The sequence below is a fragment of the Leopardus geoffroyi genome, chromosome B1 (genome assembly GCF_018350155.1).
Source record: "Leopardus geoffroyi isolate Oge1 chromosome B1, O.geoffroyi_Oge1_pat1.0, whole genome shotgun sequence".
NCBI lineage: Eukaryota > Metazoa > Chordata > Mammalia > Carnivora > Felidae > Leopardus > Leopardus geoffroyi.
Window position 1 is genome coordinate 126,614,915 of NC_059327.1, and position 27,189 is coordinate 126,642,103.

The following is a 27,189-nucleotide window of genomic DNA, read 5'->3' on the forward strand; positions in this document are numbered from 1 at the left end:
GTCTGCTGTTCTTTTGTTTTCCTTTCTTTCCTTCTCTTTTCTCCTCTTTTTCTTTCTATCCTCTTCATTTTTTCCTTTGGAATCAGGCTCATAGTTTCTGATTTGAGTTTTGGTCAATTCTAATTATATGTGCGTATTTATGTTCTTTCTATCTCTGCTTTGTTTCTTTGTTTAATCCGGCGTTTTCACTCTATTATTTTTACACCTTTTCTATATCTCTTTCTTCTTTATTTTTCTTTCTCTCTCTCTGGATTAAGACACATAGTTCCTTTGATCCTCTGCTTCGTCTTTTTGTTTTTGTTTTTGTCCCTTTCATTTCTCTCTTTGTAGGGGATCAGGTCCCCTGCCTTTTCCTTTTTTCCTGGGTTACTTCAACAAACAAATCAAAGCACACCTGGTGTGGAAGGAATAAACAATCCACCACTACGAGTAAGGAGAAGCTCTGTATAAGAATGACCAGTGGGATAGAGCAGTCATATACACAACAACAGAGTGCACACAACACACTCCAAAAACGCTTCCTGAAGAGCCAGGCCCTCTTTAATATAGGAGTGTTCTTAGGTGCAGGACACATAACAAGCTATTAAAACATGTAAAAGACAGAAACCCAGCCAAAATGATGAAATGGAAGAATTCTCCTCAAAAGAAATTCCAGGAAAAAAATGACAGCCAGAGAATTGCTCAAAAGAGACACAAACAATATATCTGAACAAGACTTTGGAATAATAGTCATAAAACTAATAGTTGGGCTTGAAAAAAGCACAGAAGACAACAGAGGATCTGTTGCTGCAGAGATCAAAGACCTAAGAAATAGTCACGACGAATTAAGAAATGCTATAAATGAGATGCAAAATAAACTAGATGCAGTGACAGCAAGGATGAAAGAACCAGAGAAGCGAAATAGGTGAAACAGAAGATAAGATTATGGGAAATGATGAAGCTGAAAAAAAGAGTGAAAGGAAATTACTAGATCACAAGGGGAGCATTACAGACCTAAGCGATACAATAAAACAAAACAATATCCATATCACAGGAGTTCTAGAAGAAGAAGAGAGAGAAAGGGGCAGAAGGTTTATTTGAAAAAAATTATAGCTGAGACCTTCCCTAATCTGGGGAAGGAACCAGGTATCCAAGTCCAAGAGGCACAGAGAATTCCCTTCAAAATCAACAAAAACAGGTCAACACCACAACATATCATAGTGAAACTGGCACACTACAAAGATAGGGAGAGAATTCTGAAAGCAGTTGGGACAAACAGCCCTTAACCTACAAGGGTAGACATATAAAGGTAGTAGCAGACCCTTCCACTGAAACTTGGCAGGCCAGAAGGGAATGGCAGGAAATATTCAATGTGCTGAACAGGAAAAATATGCAGCAAGGCTGTCGTTCAGAATATAAGGAGAGATAAAGACTTTCTCAGGCCAACAAAAACTAACACAGTTCATGACCACTAAACCAGCCCTGCAAGATATCCTAAGGGGGTCTCTGTGTGTGGAATGCTGCAAAGACTACAAAGGACCAGAGACTAACATAAGAATAAAACCTACAGGCAACACAATGACACTAAATCCGTATCTTCGAATAATCACTCTGAATGTAAATGGACTAAATGCTCCACTCAACAGACATAGGGTATCAGAATGGATAAAAAAACAAGATCCATCCATATGCTGCCTATAAGAGACTCATTTTATACCTGAGGACACCTGCTGATCGAAAGTGAGGGGATGGGAAACCATCTATCATGCTACCGGATGGCAAAAGAAAGCCAGAGTAGCCATACTTGTATCAGACAAATTAGATTTTAAAACAAAGACTGTAACAAAAGATGAAGAAAGGCATTATATCATGATTGAGAGATCTATGCATCAAGAAGACCTAACAATTGGGGCACCTGGCTAGCTCATTTGGTTAAGCATCTGACTTTGGCTCAGGTCATGATCCCATAGTCTGTGAGTTTGAGCCCCATGTCAGGCTCTGCACTGACAGCTCAGAGCCTGGAGCCTGTTTTGGATTCTATGTCTCCCTCTCTCTCTGCCCCTCCCCCACTCACACTCTGTCGCTCTTGCTCTCAGAAATAAATAAAACATTAAAAAAAAGGAAGAGCTAACAATTGTAAATGTTTACACCCACAATATGTAACACCCAAATATATAAATCATTAATAACAAACATAAACGAATGTACAGATAATTGTACCATGATTGTAGGGGACTTTAATACCCTACTTATAGCAATGGATAGATCCTCTAGGTAGAAAATCAGTAAGGAAACAATGGCTCTGAAAGACCTATTGGACCAGATGGACTTAACAGATATATTCAGAACTTTTCATCCAAAAGCAGCAGAATACACATTCTTCTCGAGTACACATGGAACATTCTCCAAAATAGATCACATACTGGGTCACAAATCAGCCTTCAACAAGTACAAGAGATCGAGATCATACCATGCATATTTTCAGATCACAATGCTACGGAACTTGAAATCAACCACAAGAAAAAATTTGGAAAGCCCCCAAATACATGGAGGTAAACGAACATCCTACTAAAGAATGAACAGGTCAATGAGAAAATTAAAGAAGAAATTAAAAAATATATAGAAGCAAATGAAAATGAATACACGACAGTCCAAACCGTTTGGGATGCAGCAAAGGAAGTCCTAAGAGGAAAACACATTGCAATTCAGGTCTATCTCAAGAAGCTGGTTTTTTTAAAGAATAAACAAAATTCATAAACCCCTAGCCAGACTGCTCAAAAAGAAAAGAGAGAGAACCCAAATAGGTATCAAGAATGAAAGAGGAGAGATCACAACAAACACTACAGAAATACAATTATTTGAGAATACCATGAAAAATTATATGTCAACAAACTGGACAATCTGGAAGAAATGGACAAATTCCTAGACACACTACCAAAACTCTAACAGGAAGAAATAGAAAATTTGAACAGACATATAACCAGTGAAGAAACTGAATTGGTTATCAAATATCTCCTGGCAAATAAGAGTCCTGGGCCAGATGCCTTCCCAGGGGAATTCTACCAGACATTTAATAGTTAATACCTATTCTTCTCCTATTCCAAAAAACAGAAACAGAAGGAAAGCTTCCAGACTCCTTCTATAAAGCCAGCATTACCTTGATTCCCAAACCAGACAAAGACCCCACTAAAAAAGAGAATTACAGGCCATTATTCTTGGTGAACATGGATGTAAAATTCTCAAGAAGATACTAGCAAACTGAATTCAACAGTATATTAAAAGAATTATTCACCATGATCAAGTGGAATTCATTGCTGAGCTATAGGGCTGGCTCATTATTTGCAAATCAATCAAGGTGATACATCACACTAATAGAAGAAAGGATAAGAACCATATGATCCTGTCAATAGATGCAGAAAAAGCATTTGACAAAATACAGCATCCTTTCTTAATAAAAACTCTAAAGAAAGTCAGGATAGAAGGAACATATGTTAACGTCATAAAAGCCATATATGAAAGACCACAACTAATAATCACCCTCAATGGGGAAAAACTGAGAGCTTTCTCCCTCAGATCAGGAACACTGCAGGGATCTCCACTCTCACCACTGCTGTTTAACATAGTATTGGAAGTCCTAGCCTCAGCACTTAGACAACAAAACAAAATAAAAGGCATCCAAATTAGCAAAGAAGAAGTCAAACTTTCACTCTTTACAGAGGACATGATAGTGTACATGGAAAACGTGAAACACTCCACCAAAAAACTGCCCGAGTGGATACATGAATTTAGCAAAGTCGCAGGATAAAAAAAAATCAATGTACAGAAATTGGTTGCATTTCTATACACCAAATAATGAAGCAGCAAAAAGAGGTATCAAGGAATCAATCCCATTTACAATTGCACCAAGAACCATAAAATACCTAGGAATAAACCTAACCAAAGAGGTAAAAGATCTGAACGCTGAAAACTATAGAAAGCTTATGAAAGAAATTGAAGAAGACACAAAGAAATGGAAAAACATTCCATGCTCATGGATCAGAGGAACAAATAATGTTAAAATGTTGATACTACCCAAAGCAATCTACACATTCAATGCAATCCTAATCAAAATAGCACCAGCATTCTTCCCAGAGCTAGAAGAAAAGACCCTGAATGGCCAAAGTATGTTGAAAAAGAAAATGAAAGCTGGGGGCATCACAATCCCGGACTTTAGCCTATATTACAAAGCTACAATCATCAAGGCAGTACGGTACTGGCACAAAACCAGACACATAGACCAATGGAATAGAACAGAGAACCCAGAAATGGACCCAAAAATATATGGTGAACTAATCTCTGACAAAGCAGAAAAGAACATCCGATGGGAAAAAAGTCTCTTTTGCAAATGGTCCTGGGAGAACTGGACAGCAACATGCAGAAGAATGAAACTGGACCACTTTTCTTACAGTATACACAAAAATAAACTCGAAATGGATGAAAGACTAACTGTGAGACAGGAAACCATCAAAATCCTACAGGAGAAAAAGGCAGCAACCTCTCTGACCTTGGCTGCGGCAGTTTCTAACTTAACACAAATGTGAAGGCAAGGGAAACAAAAGCAAAAATGAACTACTGGGGAACATCTGGGTGGCTCAGTTGGTTGAGTGTCTGACTTCAGCTCAGGTCATGATCTCACAGTTCATGGGTTCAAGCCCTGTGTTGGGCTCTGTGCTGACAGCTCAGAGCCTGGAGCCTGCTTAAGATTCTGTGTCGCCCTCTCTCTCTGCCCCTCCCCCACTCACACTCTGTCTCTCTGTCTCTCTGAAAAATAAATTAACATTAAAAAAAAAAAAAAGAGGGGCGCCTGGGTGGCTCAGTTGGTTAGGCGGCCGACTTCGGCTCACGTCATGATCTCACAGTCTGTGAGTTCGAGCCCCGCGTCGGGCTCTGGGCTGACAGCTCGGAGCCTGGAGCCTGTTTCAGATTCTGTGTCTCCCTCTCTCTGATCCTCCCCCGTTCATGCTCTGTCTCTCTCTGTCTCAAAAATAAATAAACATTAAAAAAATATATATATTAAAAAAAAAAAAAAAAGAGCTGTTGGGACCTCATTGAAATAAAAAGCTTCTGCACAGCAGAGGAAACAATTAACAAAACTAAAAGGGAACCGACAGAATGGGAGAAGATATTTGCAAATGACATATTGGATAAAGGGTTAGTATTAAAAATCTATAAAGAACAAACTCAACACACAAAAAACAAATAATCCAGTGAAGAAATGGGCAGAGGACGTGAATAGACACTTTTCCAAAGAAGACATCCAGCTGCCAGACAGACACATGAAAAGATGCTCAACATCTTCATCATCAGGGAAATACAAATCAAAACCACATTGAGATACCACCTCACAGTGGTCATAGTGCCTAAAATTAACAACTCAGGAAACAACAGATGTTGCTAAGGATGTGAAGAAAGAGGAACCCTCTTGCACTGTTGGTGGAAATGCAAACTGGTGCAGCCACTCTGGAAAAACAGTATGGAGTTTCCTCAAAAAATTAAAAATAGAATTTACCCTATGACCAGGCAATTGCACTACTAGGAATTTATCCAAAGGACACCGGAGTTCTACTGATCCAAAGTGGCACATGCACCTCAATGTTTATAGCAGCGCTATCAACAATAGCCAAATTATGCAAAGGTCCAAATATCTATCCGCTGATGAATGGATAAAGATGAGGTGGTATATATACACAATGGAAAGCTACTCAGCGATGAAAAAGAATGAAATCTTGCCATTTGCAACAACGTGGATGGAACTGGGGGTATTATGCTAAATGAAGTCAGTCAGACAGGGAAAGACAGATACCCTATGATTTCACGCATATGTGGGATTTGGGAAACTTAACAAATGACCATAGGGGAAGGGAAGGAAAAATAAGGTACAAACAGATAGGGAGACAAACCATAAGAGACTCTTAAAAACAAGAACAGAGGGTTGATGGGGGTGGGGAATAGGGATGATGGGCATTGAGAAGGGCACTTGTTGGGATAAGCACTGGGTATTGTACGCAAGTGAGGAATCTTGAGAATCTAAAAAAAAAAAAGCCTCCCAGATTTTTTTCCACATGATCTCAAGTTCAAACTAGTTTATAGTTCAGAAGTTTTTTTCTTTTTGAAAATCAGTACTACCTGTTCAATTTACCTGTTCAAGTCTTCTATTTTCTTTCCTACTCTCCAGGACTTATTTTTATGCATATAGCATTACTCAGCAAATCTCATCTGTAAATTGTCTCAATACTTGAGTGATAAATCATTGAGAAAAACAAGACTACCAAGAGCTCACCTAGAATCCCTTTCTTTTTAATGTTATTTATTTTGAGAGACAGAAAGAGGGAGCAGGGGAGGGGCAGAGAGAAGAGAGAGAGAATTCCAAGCAGGCTCCGTGCTGTCAGTGCAGAGCCCAACATGGGGCTCGAACTCATGAACCGTAAGATCATGACCTGAGCAGAAATCAAGAGTTGGATGCTCAACCAACTGAATTACCCATATGCCTCTAGAATCCCTTACTACCTGAAACTTTAATTCCCTCCGGAATGTAAATAAACCTAAACTTTTTTTCAGTATTTATCTCTGATTTTTGTTTGCTTGTTTGTATCTTTTGACAATGGGCATTTGTTAATTTACAGAAACCCCAGAAAACATCACTTTTTTATCTCTTGAATTAATGTCTGGCTGTTTTAAATTTATGTTTAAATAATTTATTTCTACTTCTATTTATACTGTATTTATATTTAAATGGTATTTGTGTGTGTGAATGTACATTTTCTTAACATGCATGAGGTACTGTTTCACTACCTCTGCTAATAGATTTACCGATTTTCATAAGAAACCTTAGATTCCATTGCGGTAAACAAAGGATAACTTCGTGGCAAGTTTGTTTAAAAGCGTTACTTCTCAGGGCATCTGGGTAGTTCAGTCAGTTAAGTGGCTCTTGAGGCTCAAGTCTTGGTTTCATGGTTCATGAAATTGAGCCCCTCGTCAGGTTCTGTGCCAGCTGACACCACAGAGCATGCTTGGGATTCTCTCTCTCTCTCTCTCTCTCTGCCTCTGCCCCACTTATTTTCTCTCTATCTATCTCAAAGTAAATAAATAAAAACATTTAATAAAAAAATAAAAGCTTTACTTCTCAATATTTCAGAAACTCATTCTCAATAGTTTTTAAAAAATTTTTTAATGTTCATTTATTTTTGAGAGAGACAGAACGTGAGTGGGGGAAGGACAGTGAGAGAGGGAGATACAGAATCTGAAGCAGGCTCCAGATTCTGAGCTGTCAGCACAGAGCCCAATGAGGAGCTCGAACTCGTGAACCACAAGATCATGACCTGAGCCGAAGTCAGACGCTTAACTGACTGAACCATCCAAGCACCCCGTCAACAGTTTTTTCTTATGAATTACTAGGATATTGGGAAAAAGAATAAAGTACATGAAAAGACAAAATAAGTATGTACTTCTAACTCAAAAAATTGCACAGATTTCATCCTAGTTTTAACACGCTCTATTCAAAGAAATAAATACAGACTCTTCATGAGTAATTAATTAGGTGTGACTGGAAGATGAATACCTATCACAAAGTTGGACAAGCAGCAGGATTCACCATACACCTGTTCGTGGTCATAGAGACAAATGAAAGGAGAGACATAGTTGAGACTGCTTTTAAGATTTAATTTGAAATCAGAGTTCTTTAATTTGACTAAGAAATGGAAAATTAAGACGTCTAAATATCCATACCTATGTTTTATACATTATGTTATACATTATTTCAGTTTTCTTTTATAAAATCATACTATCACAAAAAATACAACTTCACATAAGGATAGAAAAATGTGGTCTTCTGGATCTTTCAACATGACTAAAATATGTAAAACTGAATAGCAACCAAGGATAGACAATTAAGCCTTCCATCATGGATGAAGACAGCCTATTATCAAAGTATCAAATTAATTTAAGTTGTGACATTTTTTGAAATTAAAAAGTAAACTGCAGGAGGAGCCTTCAATAGTACTGACTTTTAGTCGAGAAGTTATGTTCCTTTTACTTTCGAGTTTAATTCAATAAAATAATTTTGTTGTATAATCTCCTTCTCTAAAAGTGAAGCAGAAAGATTTATCCAAATAGCATTGTTAGAGAAGTACTGGTGGGCTGATAAAACTTCTAAGGAACTTAATGCATTCAATTCTATCCAGAATGTAAATAAACCACAACTTTTTCAGTATTCACCTCTGGATTTGGATGATTTTTGTTTGCTCGTTTATATCTTTCAACAACGAACATATGGACTATGAAAGAATTTTTGTGTATTACAAATACTGATTTTTATTTCTTTAAAAACTTTATAAGTGGTAGTCTTCCCAAATTATTTTTGGAAAACGTACACAAGTATTTCCATAATTAAACAGAGAAATGAACAATTTGTGTGTGAAAATACATAGAGTAGACAGAAACTATTGTTTCTTGCTTCGGTGATCTTAAAGTACCAGTCTCACAAGGAACTGAAGTGTAGTAATTACTTATATTCAATAGGTGGCGACCTTTACATTATACAGCAGTCACTAAACCAGCATTTGCATAGGACAGTATAATCCACCAGTAGAAAATGAAGACAGAAATTACAAATGTTCCATATTTTGCAATAGACAAAAATTAGTGTTTGGTTATATACTCATTTTTTTAAACCTATGGACTATTTTCTAGGTTGATGAACATACTTTGCAGTAATGTATATGATGGTCTCAGCTAAAAGATTTTATCTGGCTGTTATTATTTTTATTTTCTAAAATTAGACTCTGTTGTGGAAGCCTTTGCGATGTGTATTTTTGAGCAAATCCACCTGTTAATTCTTACACTTCATAAAAATATGTGGGAATATGAGAACTAGGGAATGATTCCTGATTTCTTTGCATAGGTTATGAAGAATAATAGTATTATATAATTTACTGAAATGGCATGTGTCTTAAAAAGGATATGTAACAGAGGTGCCTGGGTGGTTCAGTCAGTTAAGCATCTGACTCTTGGTTTCTTTCAGCTCAGGTCATGATGTCAGGGTTTGTGGGTTGGAGCCCTGCATAAGCCTCTATGATGACAGGGAGGAACATGCCTGGGATTCTCTCTCTCTCCCTCTCACTCTGCCCCTCCTCTGCTCGCACTCTCTCTCTCTCAAAAATGAATAAACCTTGGGTGGGTGGGGGGGGAAGGATATGTTACAGGAGTCCAGTATATTTGTGAAAGAGCAACTGAAGGAAGACAAGGCTCAGGTCAGCAAACTGTTTCTTCACTAATCTAGTTTATGTGGGTTATAGGAACATCTGTGCACAAACTAAAATTTTTTAAAAACCTGCTGTAAAAAGAGTATGTTTGGAAATAATTATGAATTTTTTTGCTATATTTTCAACGAATGTACAAAGATAGGTTTCTATCCAAGAAGTAACTTAATATCTGTTCTGATGACCTTTAGCTAGAAAGCATATGGATATGACTTAGTGCTATGGGACAGCTTATACATAACAGGATTCTCCCCCTAGTACTGTTTCAGCTTTGTGAAATGTAACCAGTGACTGGAGTTTGGACTGTTTTCCTTCCAAAGGGAGAGGCAGTTACTCCTCCCTCCTTCTGAGTCTCTGAAAATTAGAAATCTGTATCACACATTATTCTTAACCATAATATATGAAAAATCAGAACCTACCATCACTTAAGCAAGGGAGATAAAAGAATGGTACAAGTATGTGTTGATCATGATAATTTTATACATCTTTCTGCTAACTAAAATGCTATTTTTTATTTCTTTTTATAGACCTATATAAGCATGAACATCTTAAAACTACTTATTAGATAAATATTTTACTATATAGTAGAAACCAAAAAAATGGGGAGATCAAGAAAATCACCCTTTAACTTAAGATAAACTGTATGGTGCCTGACACAATGATGTATTTTAGGTATATATGTTTTTTTAAAGTTATCTTCCAATGAAATTTTCTATGGCCTCCCATAATTCTCTACTATGGTAAGCCACATATTATTAAGAGTTTTCCATTTATTAATATGTTGCTAATAATAGAGCTGCTGCTTCTTTTCAGTTGATGTTGTAGACTAGACTCTCAACTTCAAACTTCTTCATTTCCTTAGGAATGATAAAATTCTGTCTATTGGTTTTTCCAGTCATATGACTAAGCATTTCATATATGCATTTCTAAAATGAGTCATGTATTGTCTTATCACAGGAGTCACTGAACTGTTCATGCTGAAACAGATCAAAAACACAAAGGAAGAGGGATTAAGAAACAAATGTTCATTTAATTTTAAAAAGTACCTTCCACAACATTTATCAAACAGATAACGCCAGGGGGAAAGCATCAACTCTTGCCAATCAGACTGCCCAAGGTAGAATTCTTTCAAGCAATTTAGTTTTGATTCCACTTTACCTACAATACAGATATTAATGTCTTGATTTTTTATAAAAATCTGATTTATATTCAGTTAAAAGTTATGTACACCACGCTCTTAACGATTTCCCTAAAATTCAAGAATTAGGAAATTGGAGAATATGCATTTATGTTAGGAACCATTCGTTAGTGCTAACTTGTGCCAAATATGGTGGGGACACTATAACTCTTGTGTTCAAAGAGCTTATATTCCAGTTAGGTATACAGGGCATGGAGACAAACAGCTGTTACCCAAAACAGAAAAAGAGACACTACAACAGAGATAACAACAATCCTTCAAACCACATCCAAGTCAGTGACCCTACTTAAGAATAACCTTTTTTTTAAGATGCTAATCTGTCAAATCAGTATTAGTATAGAAATGCAGCTGGTATGTATTATGGACTGAATTGTTCCCCCCTTCCCAAATTTGTATTTTGAAGCCCTAACCCTCCATTGTGACAGTAGTTTGATACAGGGCCTTTAAGAAGGTACTTAAGGTTAAAGGATGGGGTCCTAATCCGAGAAGACTAGTATTGTTATAGAAAGAGGAGACACCAGAGCTCTCTCTCTGTGTGTCCACAGAAAAAAGGCCACGTGAGGACACAGTAAGAAGGTGGTCACCTGCAAGCCAGATAGAAGAGCCTCACCAGAAATCCCTGGTGGCACCTACGTCTTGGACTTCTAATTTCTAAAATTGTTAGAAAATAAATTTCTGTCATTTAAGTTACCTACTCTGTGCATTCTTGTTGTGGCAGCCTGAGCTAATCCAGTATATTTCTAACTTAAGAATTAATTTGCCAGACATGAATCTTACAATCCTAACACCTACTTTCAAATTGCATTTGTATATTTTCTGTATTTGTATACTTATATATTTATATTTATATATACATTTATGTTAAATATCTATTTATATATTGAATGTATAGATCTTACTTACACAGTCACAGTTACATCCAGAAAGATATACCATGCCTACCGGAATGACTTTTCCTTCCAATTTTTATTATTATACTAAGACTCATGTCTTCAAAGAGCTCGTAGTCTAGCTGAAGATTTATGACACACAGACAAATACCCGTAATACAAATTAGGAACGGAGTGGTAGAAATTAAAGAGTATATTACTTCAGAAAGAAGATTACTGTCACTATGGAGAGTGGAGGTGGTACACTGTGGGTGAGTTTGTGTGGCTGGAATTATAGGAAGGAATAAGAAAATCTTGGGAGAGAGAGGAATTGCCCTCAGCCCGGTCATTCTCACTGGCACACCACAGGCATTTGGGGAAGGACCACACTTCATTCGGTGAAATTATTCAGAGCATTACACAGTTTAGCATCCTCAGTCCCCCACTAGCATCCTCCTGATCTTAGAATATCTGTACTATCCCCCTACACGTTCCCAAAGGCAACTCAGCAGGAATATCTCCCTCAGGAGAAAACAGAAGGTAAACTTTTAAGGGTGTGAAGAAAAGAGCAGAGGTATTCAAATAAAATGTATTAAGTAACTGATTATTAAATGGCTAATATATTTTATTCTAAAATGTTACACATGGAAAATTATAACATACAAAATTGTTATTTTATTAAGTGTTGCTTGCCAGTTACAAGAGTTTATTACATTTACTCAGAGTTCATCCTAACTTTCTACTTTGAAGCTTTTCATTGATTCATATAGCCTTGACTATATTTGACCTCTAAACAGCCTCACCTATTCATTATTTCCAGAATGCTTCTGATGTAATCACCAAATAAACATCTTTCACTCAAGGCAAAGAACTTTACCCTTGTTTTTTTTTGTTGTTGTTTATTTATTTTGAGAGAGAGCATGCACAAGCTGGGGGAGAGGCAGAGAGAGAGAGAGAGTCCCAAGCAGGCTCCGTGTTGTCAGTGCAGAGAGCCCGATGTGGGCCTCAATTCCATGAACCCTGAGATCATGACTTGAGCTGAAATCGAGTCAGACACTTAACCTACTGAGCCACCCAGTTGCACCAATGTATCTCTTTTTGATTTCCATACACCTTGCAGGCTGCCCTAACCTGATCTTTCACTTTAATGATTTCCCTAAATGCTGTTTGTGATCCGGGTTGAAAATTCAAGGGATTAGAAGCAACAAAGACAGGAAGAATGAAGGGAAGATGAGAATAAGAAGTGAGAAGAACCCATGCAAATCGGGTCCAAATTGGGATTTACAATCTAGAATGACCCTTCCAGGTTGTCCCTACCTGGGCTGAAACGACCAGGATTTTCACTCCCCCCATTCCTTCCAGGCAGCTCACTGCATGTATGCAGCTCACGAAGCTGTGGCTTTGGACGAAGGGGCATCTGCAGCTGAGGTGACATGTGAAGGGGCTGATGAATGAAGGCTATCTGCCCCCTACACACACACACACGGACACACACAGACACACACACACACAGACACACACACACACACAGACACACACACATATACAGCAGCAGCAGCAGCAGCAGCAGCAGCAGCAGCGGTTATCAAGTCCTCTACTGAAGCAGTATCTGGAAGGGCTTCATAGAGTCCACCACTGACTCGAACTTCCTATTTTGAAGTGGAAACTCAGGGGTAGAAACTAGTGAGTTACAAATCGGGAGTCTCAGATTCAGAATTTATCATCCCTTGCTTCCTACTATCCTGGAGTACTGACGTCTATTTTGGAAAGAATGAGCAAGGAATTACTTGGTTTAAGTAATTTTCTTGAATGGGTAAACAAAAAGGAATGAGTTCAAACAATTATTGGTAAGTTTTATAGACAGAACTAAACTGTCAAATCCGTCACTAAACTATGAATAAAGTATTACATGTCTAATTTCTTTTTTTTTTTTTTTAAAGGTTATTTTTGAGAGAGAGCGTGCGCACAAGCAAGCAGGGGAGGGGCAGACAGACAGACAGAGAGAGAATCCCAATCTGTGCTAACAGCACAGAGCCTGATGCGGAGCTCAATCTCACAAACTCCAAGATCACGACTTGAGCTGAAACCAAGAGTTGGACACTTAACTGACTGAGCCACCCAGGTGCCCCGATATATGTCTAATTTCTGTATCTTGGAAGTTTTGTTTTTTAGTGCCTTTATGTATGTTTTATAGCTGTTCCCTACAAATATGTTACCAACATATACTATAATAATGCCTCCTTTTCGTAAGTCTTCAGTGGGTCTAATGGGAAAAGCATTAAATTGATACCTATGCTGAGAGCAGCACGAATAAGTGAATGTACTTTATTTAGCTTTGACAAACCTTTGACATACCACCTTGGTTCTTTATTTTTAAATCTGTCTTGAAAGTAGTTAGAAGACAACCTCCCATTCCATATGCTGTGGACAGTATGGAGAATGTAAGTTATACGCATATGTATGACATTTTTATATCATGCTTCAGGTCACATACCACATTTTGGCTACACTGTCCTTTCCGTTCTGTGTAATTGCCACACTCCTGCTCGCCTCAGGGTTTCCACACTCGTTTCGTCTGCCTTGAACGGTGACCCCAAGTCATCACATGGCTGACTCTTTTTCCTCTCTCAGGTAATGGCATTCACGTCATCATCTCAGAGATCCACACAACCCAAGTAATCCCTCCCTAAGCCAAATTTCCTTTATACGAATTTATCTTAGTAACACAATTATCTCAGATCACTTTACTTATATATTTATCTGTTACTCATTATTTAATCCCTAGTTCATATCAGTGCCTGGCATTTAAGTATTCAGTAATTATTTGTGTGAAAGAATAACTCAGACAATAAATGAATATTTGTGATTTATATGATTTTAAATACACATCGGAAGTGTGACAATTACGAACTTTTTCATTTGGGGAAATCAATTCACCCAAATTTCTGAATAAATCTGAATAAAAGATGGGATGGCTACTCTCTATCTTAATATCATAATTTTTATTAAATAAGCTGTCTACAATATTTTTATCTCAGTCTTCCAAAAGGGCATAATGATGTGCAAAATGAGTATATTTCCGTTTCCACAAACAATATATTTTTCAAGGGAACAAAAATATTCACTCTGTGGGTAACATTCCATCTTATAACTGGTAAAAGCTTGTAAAAACGTTGAAAATTCTTAACTTTCAAACTGTACATTAAAAACAAGCCTATGATAAAGAAACTCTGTATCGGAGAGACAAACAAAAACAAGCTATAAATTAGGTCACCAGACTTACAATAATATTTTTGCAAGGAGCTTTTACAATATTTGGCTAGCTTTTAAGCTAGGAATATAAGATGTCCCAGAAGATTAACTGAACACAGGAATTCAACCTCTGATGGGGTCAAATGGAATGTCTTTTGTGATCCTGACTGAACATTCACACTCATACTCAAATACAGATCCTTCACTTATCTAAGTGTATGCTTTCAATGAGACATTACTTTTGTTTTTAATTAGGAAGGTATTAAATTCTTATTTCCAATTGTACTTATTTCAAAGTATAAAGTTCTATACATGCTCTCCTGTCTTTATTAGGAAGAAATTCTTTTATTTACTTAAAACTCTCATCTAGTTGCGCTCTCTCTCAACTCTGTAGTTGGAAATTTGGCTCCTGGTGGGAAATACCTTGTTTATTCCACCATTTATTTTCATGAGAATTTGATTCCACCTACTTTCAAATATCATCTTTTGAGATGAATGAGAAGTATTAGGTATAAGAAAGCCTGGTTTAAGAAGGTCTATTTCCGTACAGAGGCCAGAGACATAGTAATAATGGATTGATGTCAGGACCATAAGATCACAAGCAGTATCTAAAGAAGAACTGCTACAGTAAAAGAAAGACACCTTAGCATATTATGAAGTACAGTGGAAATGAGCACAGGTAAAACTTAGAATTATTTTTAAGTACACCTGGTGTGCTAAATTTTAAATAGTAATCACTAACTGAAATTAATGTTAGTTTCTCCAAATTATCAGGCAGTTGACCTAGTCTATGATGATATCAAAGCAAAACAAAAAAACAAAAAAACAAAAACCTGGAAAAATAAAAATGCCCTGAATGGGGGTGCCTGTCTGGCTCCATGGGTATACAGCATGCAACTCTTGATCTCAGGGTTGTGAGTTCAAGTCCCACATTGGGTATAGAGCTTACTCATAACTAATCTTCTTGTTACTCGCGTAAGACATTATGTTAAGTAACATGACAATTCAGATACAAAAAAAAAAACAAAACACATGGCTTTATCATATTCCACACTCATTTTAGCAGCCTCGCAAAATTAAAAATGTTTTCCTAATGAAATGTCAAGAGAATTATTTATTTTATGTAAGTGGTAGTGTAACAAGTCTTAGATGACACGATTACTAGCTTCAGGGAAACAGAAAACAATTACAAAGCTAAGTTAAAGGCAACTTTATTACAGTACTTTTCCAAACTTCAAAATGCATTTATTATTGAATGTATAACTAATATATAATACATTATATTACAAAACAGAAAGCATTTCTGGTCAGATGTTAGCTTGCATGTACTGCCCAAAACATAGTTTCCTAGGAACAGCAGGAACACACAATTGTTTATTTATCACTCAGTAAAATACTTCTCTGATGTCACATAAAGAATCATTTATAACTTATTTTATGTTCATTTAAAAACAAAGCAAAATTATCTTTTCTATTTCTTACTAGTTAATGCCTAGAAGTTGTTTATACCCTAAAAACATCCACCAGTTTAGAAATATTTCCTTTGGTAACAAGGAGGATTTTTGAAACTAACCAAACCAAAAGAACACTCTATTTCCCCATTGCAAGCAGGGGCAGAATTCTCTGCTTTCCTGTAATAGGAGCCAAATTTGGGCCTCCTCCTCTTTGGAGCCATCCTGAGTACCTGCTTTAAAAAAAAATACCCAAATCTACAACAAACTATTCTAATACAGTCTTCTCTGCTTTCTCTTATCTCCTCACATTTGCTTAGGAGTAATTTACAACCCACGTTGAACATTATGTAATAATGAATTTAAAAGTAATCTTAGGAAATGTAGTAACATAAAGGAAGTATTTTCCAAATTAGACAAGGACATTATTTGCTCATCTGTCTCTGCTTCACACAACCAACCAAATTCAACTTACAGAAAGAATTCCTTTTCCAAGGTCACTACCCTAGTAACAATAGGACACCAATGGAAATCCACCGAACAGATCCAGTCCCTTAATTTGCTCTCTTGGTTTAACATTTGTGAGCTACTGATTAGCACAAAACAAATTCATCTTCCTCTTTTTCACAACAGCAAGAAATGGTTAGAAAAGTATAGAAAAGGTTTCTATTTTTTTTTTTTTTTGTAAGGCAAATTTAATACAGATTTTGCAATGAGGTTGGAAAAAAAGAAAAACTGAATGAAAAGGTATGTGCTGGCTGCTTGGGGCAGGGGGCAAGACTCATAAATCACTGTACGTTAAGAGCACGTGCTGAAACTTCATGGTGCCAGTCACGTAATTTTGTGTATTTGGGACTAAAGACGTGAAGGGGTATCTTTTCCCTGTGGAAATAAAAGAAGAAAAGAAAAGAAGAGAAAAGTGATAGAAGAGTCATAAGAAAGAGAAAGAAAAAGTTTCTACACTTAGATCATCATGCAGAAAACATGCTTTATAAAAGCTTAATTTCATATAGCTGTTTTATTTAATAGCAAAGATTTTAAGAGTAGAACATTTTTATAAATGCAGACATTAATCTATACAGCCCTCCTGGAAACATCCATTTTTATGCCCAAAATGAAATTACTACAAGACAACACATAAAACTCATTCACAGAGATCTGTAGTGTTAGCAAAGCATCCCCAAATATACTCCTCTGCCCACTTATTTCTATACTAAAGGAAATTAACCTTACACATGAAATCCAGAAATATCTACTAATTTAAAAATCCGTAAGTTTTCTAAGTCCCACATTTAAGTCCCATAAAAGACACCGAAATTAAATGCTTAGCTTCTAGCTGCAAACACAAAATGCCATACCATTACACTTGAAACTATGAAAAAACAAATTGAGACCATTCAGGAAAGGAAAGCATTCAATTTACCAAAAAAACGGACAACTTACTTTGCCTTCTTTGTATTTTCAGTTTCCGATTCTTTCACTGAAATATAATAAGCAACATCCAATATTAATTTACTTTTTTAACTTGAAAAATCATTTAAGCAATTACCTGTACCCATCAATACCAAATGGTCAAGTTGCACAGAGCCACTAAAAAACATTCGCAATCATGCTGTCACTGGCTATACTATAGTCATTGCTGCTACTACTGCAACACTTTTCAGCGTGACCTTCCTGGGCTGGCTTCTTATTTACATCACCCATATTATGCATGGCATAGTTTAAGTGTAAACTGCCTCAGGAAAATTACTGTGTTCCAATAATTGCCCATCTGTCTAAATGCTATTCTCTATGGCAGACACCATTCACCTATCAGAATCCCTAGGTATTCACTTACGATGTTCAGTCCCAGTGATTTGGGCAAGGATTCGGAAAGAGCGAGACTGAGTTGTTCCAGTCCTCGGACGCCAGTCTTCAGTGTCCTCCATCAGTCTCTTCTTGCTGGCATCACTGTGAGTCGGTATGTGATAAAACTCCGTATTGCGCTCCACGATGTGTTTTCTTGGTGGACTAAGGTTAAGAGGGAAAGAAAGAATTAAACACTTTTAAATTATGTTAAGGATAAAATATCCTCTGCCAAATAATTTGTAATTAATACATTCAATATCAATGTTCTTTTTTATATCTTATGCTTTTCCAAGTGCACTCAGCCTCAATTTTCTTAAAAAAGCATCCTTCTAAACTAGAGTAGACCTGCTTTATCTTTAACTAGTTAAAAAAAAAAAAAAGGTATTCACATGTTAACATAATATTCAAGAGAAGGGTTACCGTTTAGGTGGAGTTTTCCTTTTAATTGACAGAAGAAGGCAGCAGAAGAGAGATTCCATGCATAAAGAAAAGGAAAAGAATAAGAAAATAAGGAAAATAATGAGAACTGAATAGTCCACAGTAGTTAAAAAATTTTTTGAAATTACTTGTATTGTTCTTATATCTATCTTATGCCTAACAAAACACAGATATGGACTGTATTCATTCACAACCACCGTTAAATACCAATAGGTTGCCAAAATGTATTGGTTTTTACAAAATTAAATGAAAAATCTTCACTAGGCCCGGGAACTAAGAATGGTTTAGTACAGGCTAAGACAGCAATTCCAAAATTTCCAATTTTGAAAAGGGTCAGAACTGTTACTTTCTACAGTTTTCTCATTCCTGTGTATAGATAACCCTCATCCTGAATAAAGTTGTGTGCGGGGTCAGCACAGAGAATAAGAAGTGTAGTGTATCAGAAACCAATGAAATATTTATCAAAACACCAAGATGTAAATCTTGGCTCTGTGACTTTTTTAGATATGTGATTCTGGACAAGTGAATCTCACTGAACTTATTTTTTTTCCTTTATCAGATAAGAATATCACATACAAAGTAGCACTGTTCTGAGCATTAAATGAAATAATAAATGTGAAAGGGATTTTGTACACTACAGGGCTCAAGAAGTTTGAGTTTAAGAACATTCATTTTTCTATGAACAAAGCATAAATATTAAGGAATTTATAATATATATTAACATCCTAACCTAAGATCTACTGAAGGTAATGAACACTATGTTCTCTTCCTCTACCCACCCCCCGCCCCCAAATATGACAAATGCAAACCTTTGGAGTCTATGAGTGTCATTTCAGGAGAGAAAAAGGAGCCCAAGTCTCGACTAGCAGACTAAGATTTGAGAAGAGAAGGGGCTCAGAGTGTCAGATGTGGGTGGCAACATCTGCTGGGTGTAACTCACTGCTCGAAAATCACAGTACTGTCAGAATGCCACTTGACTGTTGTCATTTGAATAGTTACACTATCAAAACCGTCTCAGTACACTGAAAGAATTTCTGCCCGGTGAAGAACATGATAAGATTAATATGAACAATGGCTTTAGAAACGATAATAGTTTCAAGCACTACATTCTTCACTTAGTGTGTTTTGTGCAAGTCATGTAACTTCTCTAAATCTCAATTTTACTCATCTGAGAAAGGGGGATTGTATCCTTAAAGAGTTGTTTTGAGGAATGAGTAAGTAGACAGTGTATGCCAAGTGCTTTCCAAAGTACCTAATGCATAGGAACAATCACATAATGTGTTTTCTTTCATGATTAGTAAAAACATCATTTGCAATGCATATTCTAAGATTATGGGTCATCTGCTTCCATAAAAAAACAGAATCAATAATATTTACACATAAAATCAGTAACATTTATAGTTGATGGTAGAATTCTAAGATGCTGTAAGTGAAATATCTAATATTTTACTAATTACTAATTTACATTTACTTTGTTTTAAACAAAACCTAATCCTTTTTAAAACAGAATTTTAAAAAATTAGAATAGGCAAAGAGCACTTCATAAACACACTGTATTTGGAAGATATAATTTCCTAAACAGACAACACTTTATCTTATGCAATTACGTGAAAAATTTTATGTTTAGCTATGAAACTTACGGTTTAAACTTCTCTATAATTAGTTAGTGAATGTAGTTTACTCTTAAGTGGTGCCAGTTTCCAGTATAAAACTCTTTTATTTTCTACAAAAGATTTGGTCTATAAAAATACAAAACAATAGTGTCAAGCTAAGAATAAGTACACTAAGAATAATAAAATGACACCACTTAAGAACACTTCTTAGCCATGACATACCTGCAGGAAGCATGGTACACCTTAGACTCTGATATTCACCACGGCTTAAGGCCTTGTGTTAAGTGATACGAAGTTTCTAAACTCTACACTCTGATGACTATGATTAAAGGAGAGAGTAATCTCGATTTTATTTTTTAAAATATAGTTGGGATAGAACATAAATTTAACTGTCAAGAGCAAATAATGTATCTCAAAATGTAGGTATTCACAATTAGCAAGTTTACATTCAAATTAAAAAAAAAAAAAAATTAACGAGGAAAGCCCAAACGAGGTCACTAACTCCAGCATACACTGTCTACAATACTTATTTCCCTGAAGGTTCGGCTTACTAAGTTTTTTCCACTGAAGAAGTGGAAAACACACCCACTGATTTATATGAAGTTCTCTAGCAGGAGAAACATGTTTCCTATGCTCCTTATAACATATGTGAAAATTCTTGCAAAAAGACACTAATAAAGTTTGCTGGTAGTATTAAACTAAAAGCAGGATGGAAAGTTACAGAGAGACAATGATGAAAATTACAAAAAGGAACCACTGATTAGGTACTTACACGGTGCCAGGGTTACTGAAGGAGGAGTAATACATACAAAAAAGATGTGACAGAGTAGATAAGACATTCATGTTCCCAGGATAAAGGAAAATAGACACAGATGAAGCAAAGAAAAAAAGAAAAGAAAGAGAAAAGAAAAAAGATGAGAAGAAAACAAAAAGGAAATAATGAAATTTAAAACAATTAATTTACATGAAGATATTACACAAACATCATGCCTCAAAATAAACATGTAAACACAGACAAAAATGAACACATGTTAGTCAAAATTCTGTTACACTGTTAACAGAGAAAGATCCACTGTTTAAAAATATCTCTAGGTTTATATAAATTCTTTTTAGCAGGAATCCGAATTCCTATTATGTTCCTAACAAAAGGCAGAGAATAAATAATTATTAGATGTCATATGTAGAAACAGAACATTTTAGAATCACTTAAAATCAGAGCAGAATAAGAGAAAGTCTTTCACTCACATAATATATGAAGTATATATTAATAGCAAATACAACCTTCTAACAAAAATTATCCCGAATCATTAAAATAAAAACTCAAAAAGCCAAAGAAAAGAAAGAAAGAAAAGGAAAAGAATCACTATATTTTATACCTGAAACTAACATAACACTGTATGTTAACTAACTGGAATTAAAATAAAAACCTAAAAGCCAAAGAGTTATCCTGAATCGTGTATTATAAAGAAATAATATGCTAGCCTATTTGATGTTTTCTCTTATTTTTTAAAAATGTGATTATAGGGGCACCTGGGTAGCTCAGTCAGTTAATCATCTGACTTCAGCTTAGGTCATGATCTCCCTGTTCGTGAAATTGAGCCCCGCATCAGGCTCTATGCTGACAGCTCAGAGCCTGGAGCCTCCTTCAGATTCTCTGTCTCCCTCTCTCTCTGCCCCTTCCTTGCCCATGCTCTCTCTCTCCCTCTCTCTCTCTCTCTCTCAAATATATAAACATTAAAAAAATTTTTTTAATAAAAATGTGATTATAATAGAAAATATAGTCCTCGGGGCGCCTGGGTGGCGCAGTCGGTTAAGCGTCCGACTTCAGCCAGGTCACGATCTCACGGTCCGATCTCGCGGTCTGTGAGTTCAAGCCCCGCGTCGGGCTCTGGGCTGATGGCTCAGAGCCTGGAGCCTGTTTCCGATTCTGTGTCTCCCTCTCTCTCTGCCCCTCCCCCGTTCATGCTCTGTCTCTCTCTGTCCCAAAAATAAATAAATGTTGAAAAAAAAATTAAAAAAAAAAATATAGGCAGCATACTGGATCACCCAATTTTCATAATCTCCTCTGTCATTACCACCACTCTTACTGACAAGCAAATCCCAGTAAGTTCAGAACAGATTTGTAGGAACCCATACTTTTGTATTATCAGTTGCCTACTTATTGCTCAGAAAGGCATGTCTGATATGATATAGTAAAGGCACTACATTAATAACATCTGAAGAAGAAAAACCTCAAAACATAATTCATTCACACAGCCTATTAACCATACAATCATTAAAAACAAGTATATTTCCATTCTATTATGAAGACTGAAGTATAAACTCTACATAGTTTTCGAAAACACTGTTGAATCAATCCTTCTGCCATGAAGTTTAGTCAGAGTAACTAGTAATTCATTTTGAACATAGTGACAAAAACTGCCTACCAGTTTTAATACCAACACTGGCAGTTAGCTGTATTTGCTACAGATATATCAAAGTCAGCTTCATAAACTCAACAGAGGGCTGAGTTTCACTGAATAGGGGTGGGATGCCAGAGGTAAGCTGATCTCAATATTTACAGATACTTACTCTTCTCTAGCCACAATGCAAAGCATTCTTTCCTCTGCGTTACTATTTTAAATAGCAGGTAAGTAGTTTTTCAAAATAACCTCCCCTGAACTGAATTTTAGACATATATTTAAACCTTTTAAAGTTTAGGGGAAAAGTTTTATATTAACATGAAGTTGGGAGAGAAACATTCTATGGTGTAGTGAGTTGCAGCAGGTATAGACTTGACTGGTTTCAACCTAAAGATGCCAATTTGTATATGTCAAATAAATATTTTCACATATTTCAGATAATGTGCCCAAGAGGAAAGGCCCATCATATACTGCAACAGCTTTTGTGCCAATGTGACCATGAGAAGACCAGGCTTCTCACCCTGGCTAAGCTGCCCACCTCCCCTGTGCCCTGAACAATGTGCAATCTACAGAAGCCTCTTTCCCCCACAGTGGAATGGACTACAATTTCCCATTCTTTCAGACTTCTATAGGCATATGTTTAACATATTTGAAGGCACTCTGCAAACCATACAAACAGATTTGTTGTCGGGGTAGATCCCCTAATTGCTTGTTTAAAAAAAAAGTACTGTAGTTCAGGCATATTATTTATCCATACTGTCCCAACCCATTTAAAAACAAACACCAGTTCAAAGTAACAAATAAGCCAGGGTCACAGTCAGATGATGCACAGGAAGGCACAGTAAACTGGCTTCAAAAACCCTAGGCTTGAATCTTAAATTACTTACAAGCTGCATGACATGAGAAAATTAAGGAACCTGTCAGTATTCAATTAAATTGAACTAAATCACGTAGTGAATTGAGAAACACCTAGCACAGTGCACAGCAATCCCTAATAAATTAACGAATTTACATATTTAACCTAAATGCTTAAATTTATTTCTCCAAGGCCCAGTTTTTGCCCTTTACAAATCAAATTGTTTGTTACACTGGAATTTAGTAACTAGTCAAAATCTTTGTGTGTAAGAATTTAAATAATAAATTAGGGTTTGAGGATGTTTCACTAGTATGCTGATACACTATATTCCTATGTGTATATAACATGGAACTAATTATTCAATTAGTGGGACCACAGCCACACTGGAACAAAGGTTCTAGTAATTTGATTGTTAATTCTCTTGAATGTGTCTAAGATAGTTAAATATTCCGTATTTCCCATTCTAATCTACAACATAGATAAATTTCAGCACATGCTCAGAATAATCGTAACACGAAATTAATTTAAGTCCTTATCTAATGTGATTTTTATCTATTTTAAGGCTATTAATCCCCAGCCAGTTTACCATCAATACCTATTAATCCCCAGCCAGTTTACCATCAATACCAACAGACACAAAAGCGTGGTTTCAAAGTATACCACTGTGATGCCCAATGTCTACGTCAACTACCTGTGACATTTAATAAGTCAGTAACTATCTCTCTTAACCAATTTCAAAGGTATGCATAAACTTTCTATTATGCAGTGACACACAACAGTACACAGAAAAGTCTAAAACTGTCAGCAACGTTGTTTAAAAAATAAAAACGGTTCTTAGAGACTTTACCTGGGAAACACTGGTTTGTTATATGAATTTGGAAACCAACTCAGTTTTATATATGCTATTCACTGGTGGTACATCTGTTTATGATTTCTCTTGTATCTTTCTCTTTATCTTCTGATAGTCTCAACCCACACAAATTACATTCCCCAAGCATTATCTCTTGTAAACCACTACACAGCAAACCCCACATATATTTTATGACAAAAGTTAAACACGACTATTTTTTGCCATAAAGCAATTCACTACAACATAGCGATGCAAACCAAACTTATTGAAAACACTAAATATGGTTCTTCTAAATGACAGCTATTTTGCAAAACGTAACTCAATTTTGCAAAAATCGGACACATTCATGCTATTTACTCATATATAAATCACCATATTTCCTCTCCAGTAATGTGGATACTAACTTTGTCACTTGTGTTTTCTGTAAAGAGAAAAGCATTTAAAAATATTACTACCGTACCATTATATTTTGCATCTTCCAAGGCCAAGTTCTTCAAAATAACACATTGGAACTGTTAGAAGAAATTGCAGTCCAACAAAATTGAAATTAATAAAGGATACATGAAAGACTTACCTCTTTAAAGCAGTGGCACATTATAATGCAAGGGCACATGGAAAGCGAAAAGGTAAATTACTTAAACTTCTTGATGCAAAATAGCTTTCCTTCTGCTTTGGAATATAAAGTCCCATTTTGCTCTAAGTAGAGTAAGTGGGGAAAGGAGTTAGGAAAATAGCAAGACCAGTAATTTGTTCATGTAGAAGAAAGATTAAAAATTTCCTAAAGGGCCCTGTTCATTATTATCTATAAGAAGGAACAAGAACACTTACATAGTATTGTTAAGAAATATTCTAAAACTATCAGCATAATTATAGACCTCATACTTTACAATGAATAACTATTTCTCAGTAATAATGCATAATGAAGACATACTCTTTTTGTGTCTTATGTTTACTAATCCTATATAAATTTGGGTGAGATGCCTATCAAATTGGCATATGAGCCAGTTACTTTAAATCACGTAAGGACTAATAATCTTTCTGCTTTGAGGAAAAAGACAACTTACAAATTTAGCTTTATACCCTTCTGAACTCTTTAAATTTTTGGTTCCTGTAATGTATTATTTTTAAAATAAAAAGTAATTAATAAAAAAAGTAACAACTCTCAACTTTGAAAGGGTTTTTTTGCATACCTTTTGTAATATTATAAAAACATGAAAAAATTACTAATCACACAATTACTAAATAGTCTGACAATGATTTCAGAAAAACAGTTTGATTCCTGATGAAGGAAACGCACTCGTCAATGCACCTCTTCAAAATGACTCATCATTGACTAGTAAAGTGTCTGATCTATTTTTTTGATTTCCTAATCTAAATGTAGTGAGAGAAATAGCACGGCAAATGTGTCGTAGAATTTCACAGACACCACAGGCACTCTGTTTTCAGGTGATCCAGTTTTCATTGTCCAACATCTGGACACTTGAAATCGAGCTGTTTTAAAATATACCCAGTTTGCAAACGCAAAGCTGTAACTTGCTTGCTAATGATGCCAAATATGTGATAACCCCTTTTCTCCTGAATCTTGCACAGACCTAGACACAGGCACAAGCTCGGCAATCACATGTCCATTGATTAAAAAGCCATCCCCGAGGCCCTACGACTACACCACTGCCTATAGTTTCATTTTGAAAATAAGCTGTAAATCATTTTAAGTTTAATCATCCAAGCTGTAGTTATAAAACAAAACTTTAAGCTTCATATTCATAGTTCCACGTTTTAAATGAAGTACCCACTTCCATAACCTCAATTTACTTTTACCTCTACAAGTTTCCATTCAGAAGACTATCTTATAAAATTTCAAGATATGTTAGTAAGGAGAAAATATGTTTGTTCAGACACTTCTCCCAGGAGACTTTTATATACTGAAACTGGAATTTCATCAACATAGCAAACTTCTGCCCTGAGTTTTCTATGGGGCCAACAATTTGACAGGCTGCATCTTTCTTTCCAGAATATCTACTCTGATTAAAATCTTCTGTCTGAAAAGAGACATACAAAAAAAAAAAAAAAAAAAAAAAATACAACCCAACACTACGTACTATTTATTTTCCTCAAATAAAAGAAGAAATAACCTGCTTTGAAGGACCCTAGTTTTACTCATATGTATGTCAAAACTTTAAAAAGCCACCCACAACCACAAAACCATATGTTGGGACCAGTAGCTGTTCTTCCAGACCTCCTGCTCTTTCTCTCAGCAGCAGCCTTGGAGATCTGCCACCTTCCATTTCAAAGCCCCAAGGTTGCCATGGCAGCAGTACTACAGACAGCACAGCCCCTTCATTACACGAATTAACATTCGGAAGGGATTACCTCAGAAAGGACCTATCCACGCAATTATTTTAATTATACTTCCCTGGGAACTGGCATTGGTAAAAACCATCATGCTTGCAGATGATTTCCCTTTTAAAGCACGTTTTTGTCACAATAAATCTGATCAAAATGATTTTACACAAATGACTTTGGCTTCAAGTATGGTCACTGAATTCCAAAAAGACTAAAATGACCATCTAGAAATGGAGGCTGCTGAAAATGGACTTCAATCTTTTAAAAAATACCTCAAAAAGGGAAAAATCACAAGGAATGGAATTTTTAAAACTTCCACTGACATTATGTATTTAGTACCCACTTCTGTAAATCCATTCATTTTAGAAAAACCTTTACAATGAAAATATTCCCTACTTTGCTTCTGATGTTTGTGACGCATCCTTTGATGTTATTGTTCTACCATTACTGTTTGCTTTTACAGACTAAATTCTAGCCTAAGCTTATCTGAAAAGAATTTTGCTGGCTATCCGACCTAAGCTAATGCATCATACATAGACATGAGTCAAAACTAAATTTGTTTTCTGTCTTAAGACTACTTCCCAAGAAAAAAAAGCTTTTCAAACTCCTCACTTCCTCTCTCCTTAGGGTGAGATACATAAGCTGACACAACTTTAACCAGTCTGTTTAAACTTTTGGTGACTAATAAAAGGACGGAAAAATTGAGAAAGAAAGATTCAAGCTCTGCCTTGCATTATAAGTGCCAGCTGCTCCTTGTTATGCCAGGACTTGGAGAAAGAGTTACAGAGCATGTT

General features: G+C 36.0%; 1 protein-coding gene across 25 annotated transcripts in view; it reads right to left on the reverse strand.

The window, feature by feature from the left end:
• The window catches only part of PDLIM5 (PDZ and LIM domain 5), a 221,141-nt gene that overhangs the window by 69,553 nt on the left and 124,399 nt on the right, over positions 1-27,189 (reverse strand). For 10 of the 25 annotated variants that reach the window (XM_045472623.1, XM_045472655.1, XM_045472635.1 and 7 more), the window contains 2 exons: positions 17,883-18,055; positions 17,489-17,525 (listed from right to left, as the gene is read on the reverse strand). In XM_045472623.1, coding sequence (XP_045328579.1) covers positions 17,489-17,525; positions 17,883-18,055 — 210 coding nt within the window. Of the gene's footprint in view, positions 1-15,789; positions 16,928-17,488; positions 17,526-17,882; positions 18,056-18,313; positions 18,332-19,140; positions 19,711-20,716; positions 20,732-24,456; positions 24,474-27,189 lie in introns of those variants that run through there. The other 15 variants (XM_045472522.1, XM_045472569.1, XM_045472598.1 and 12 more) reach the window with 6 other exon arrangements.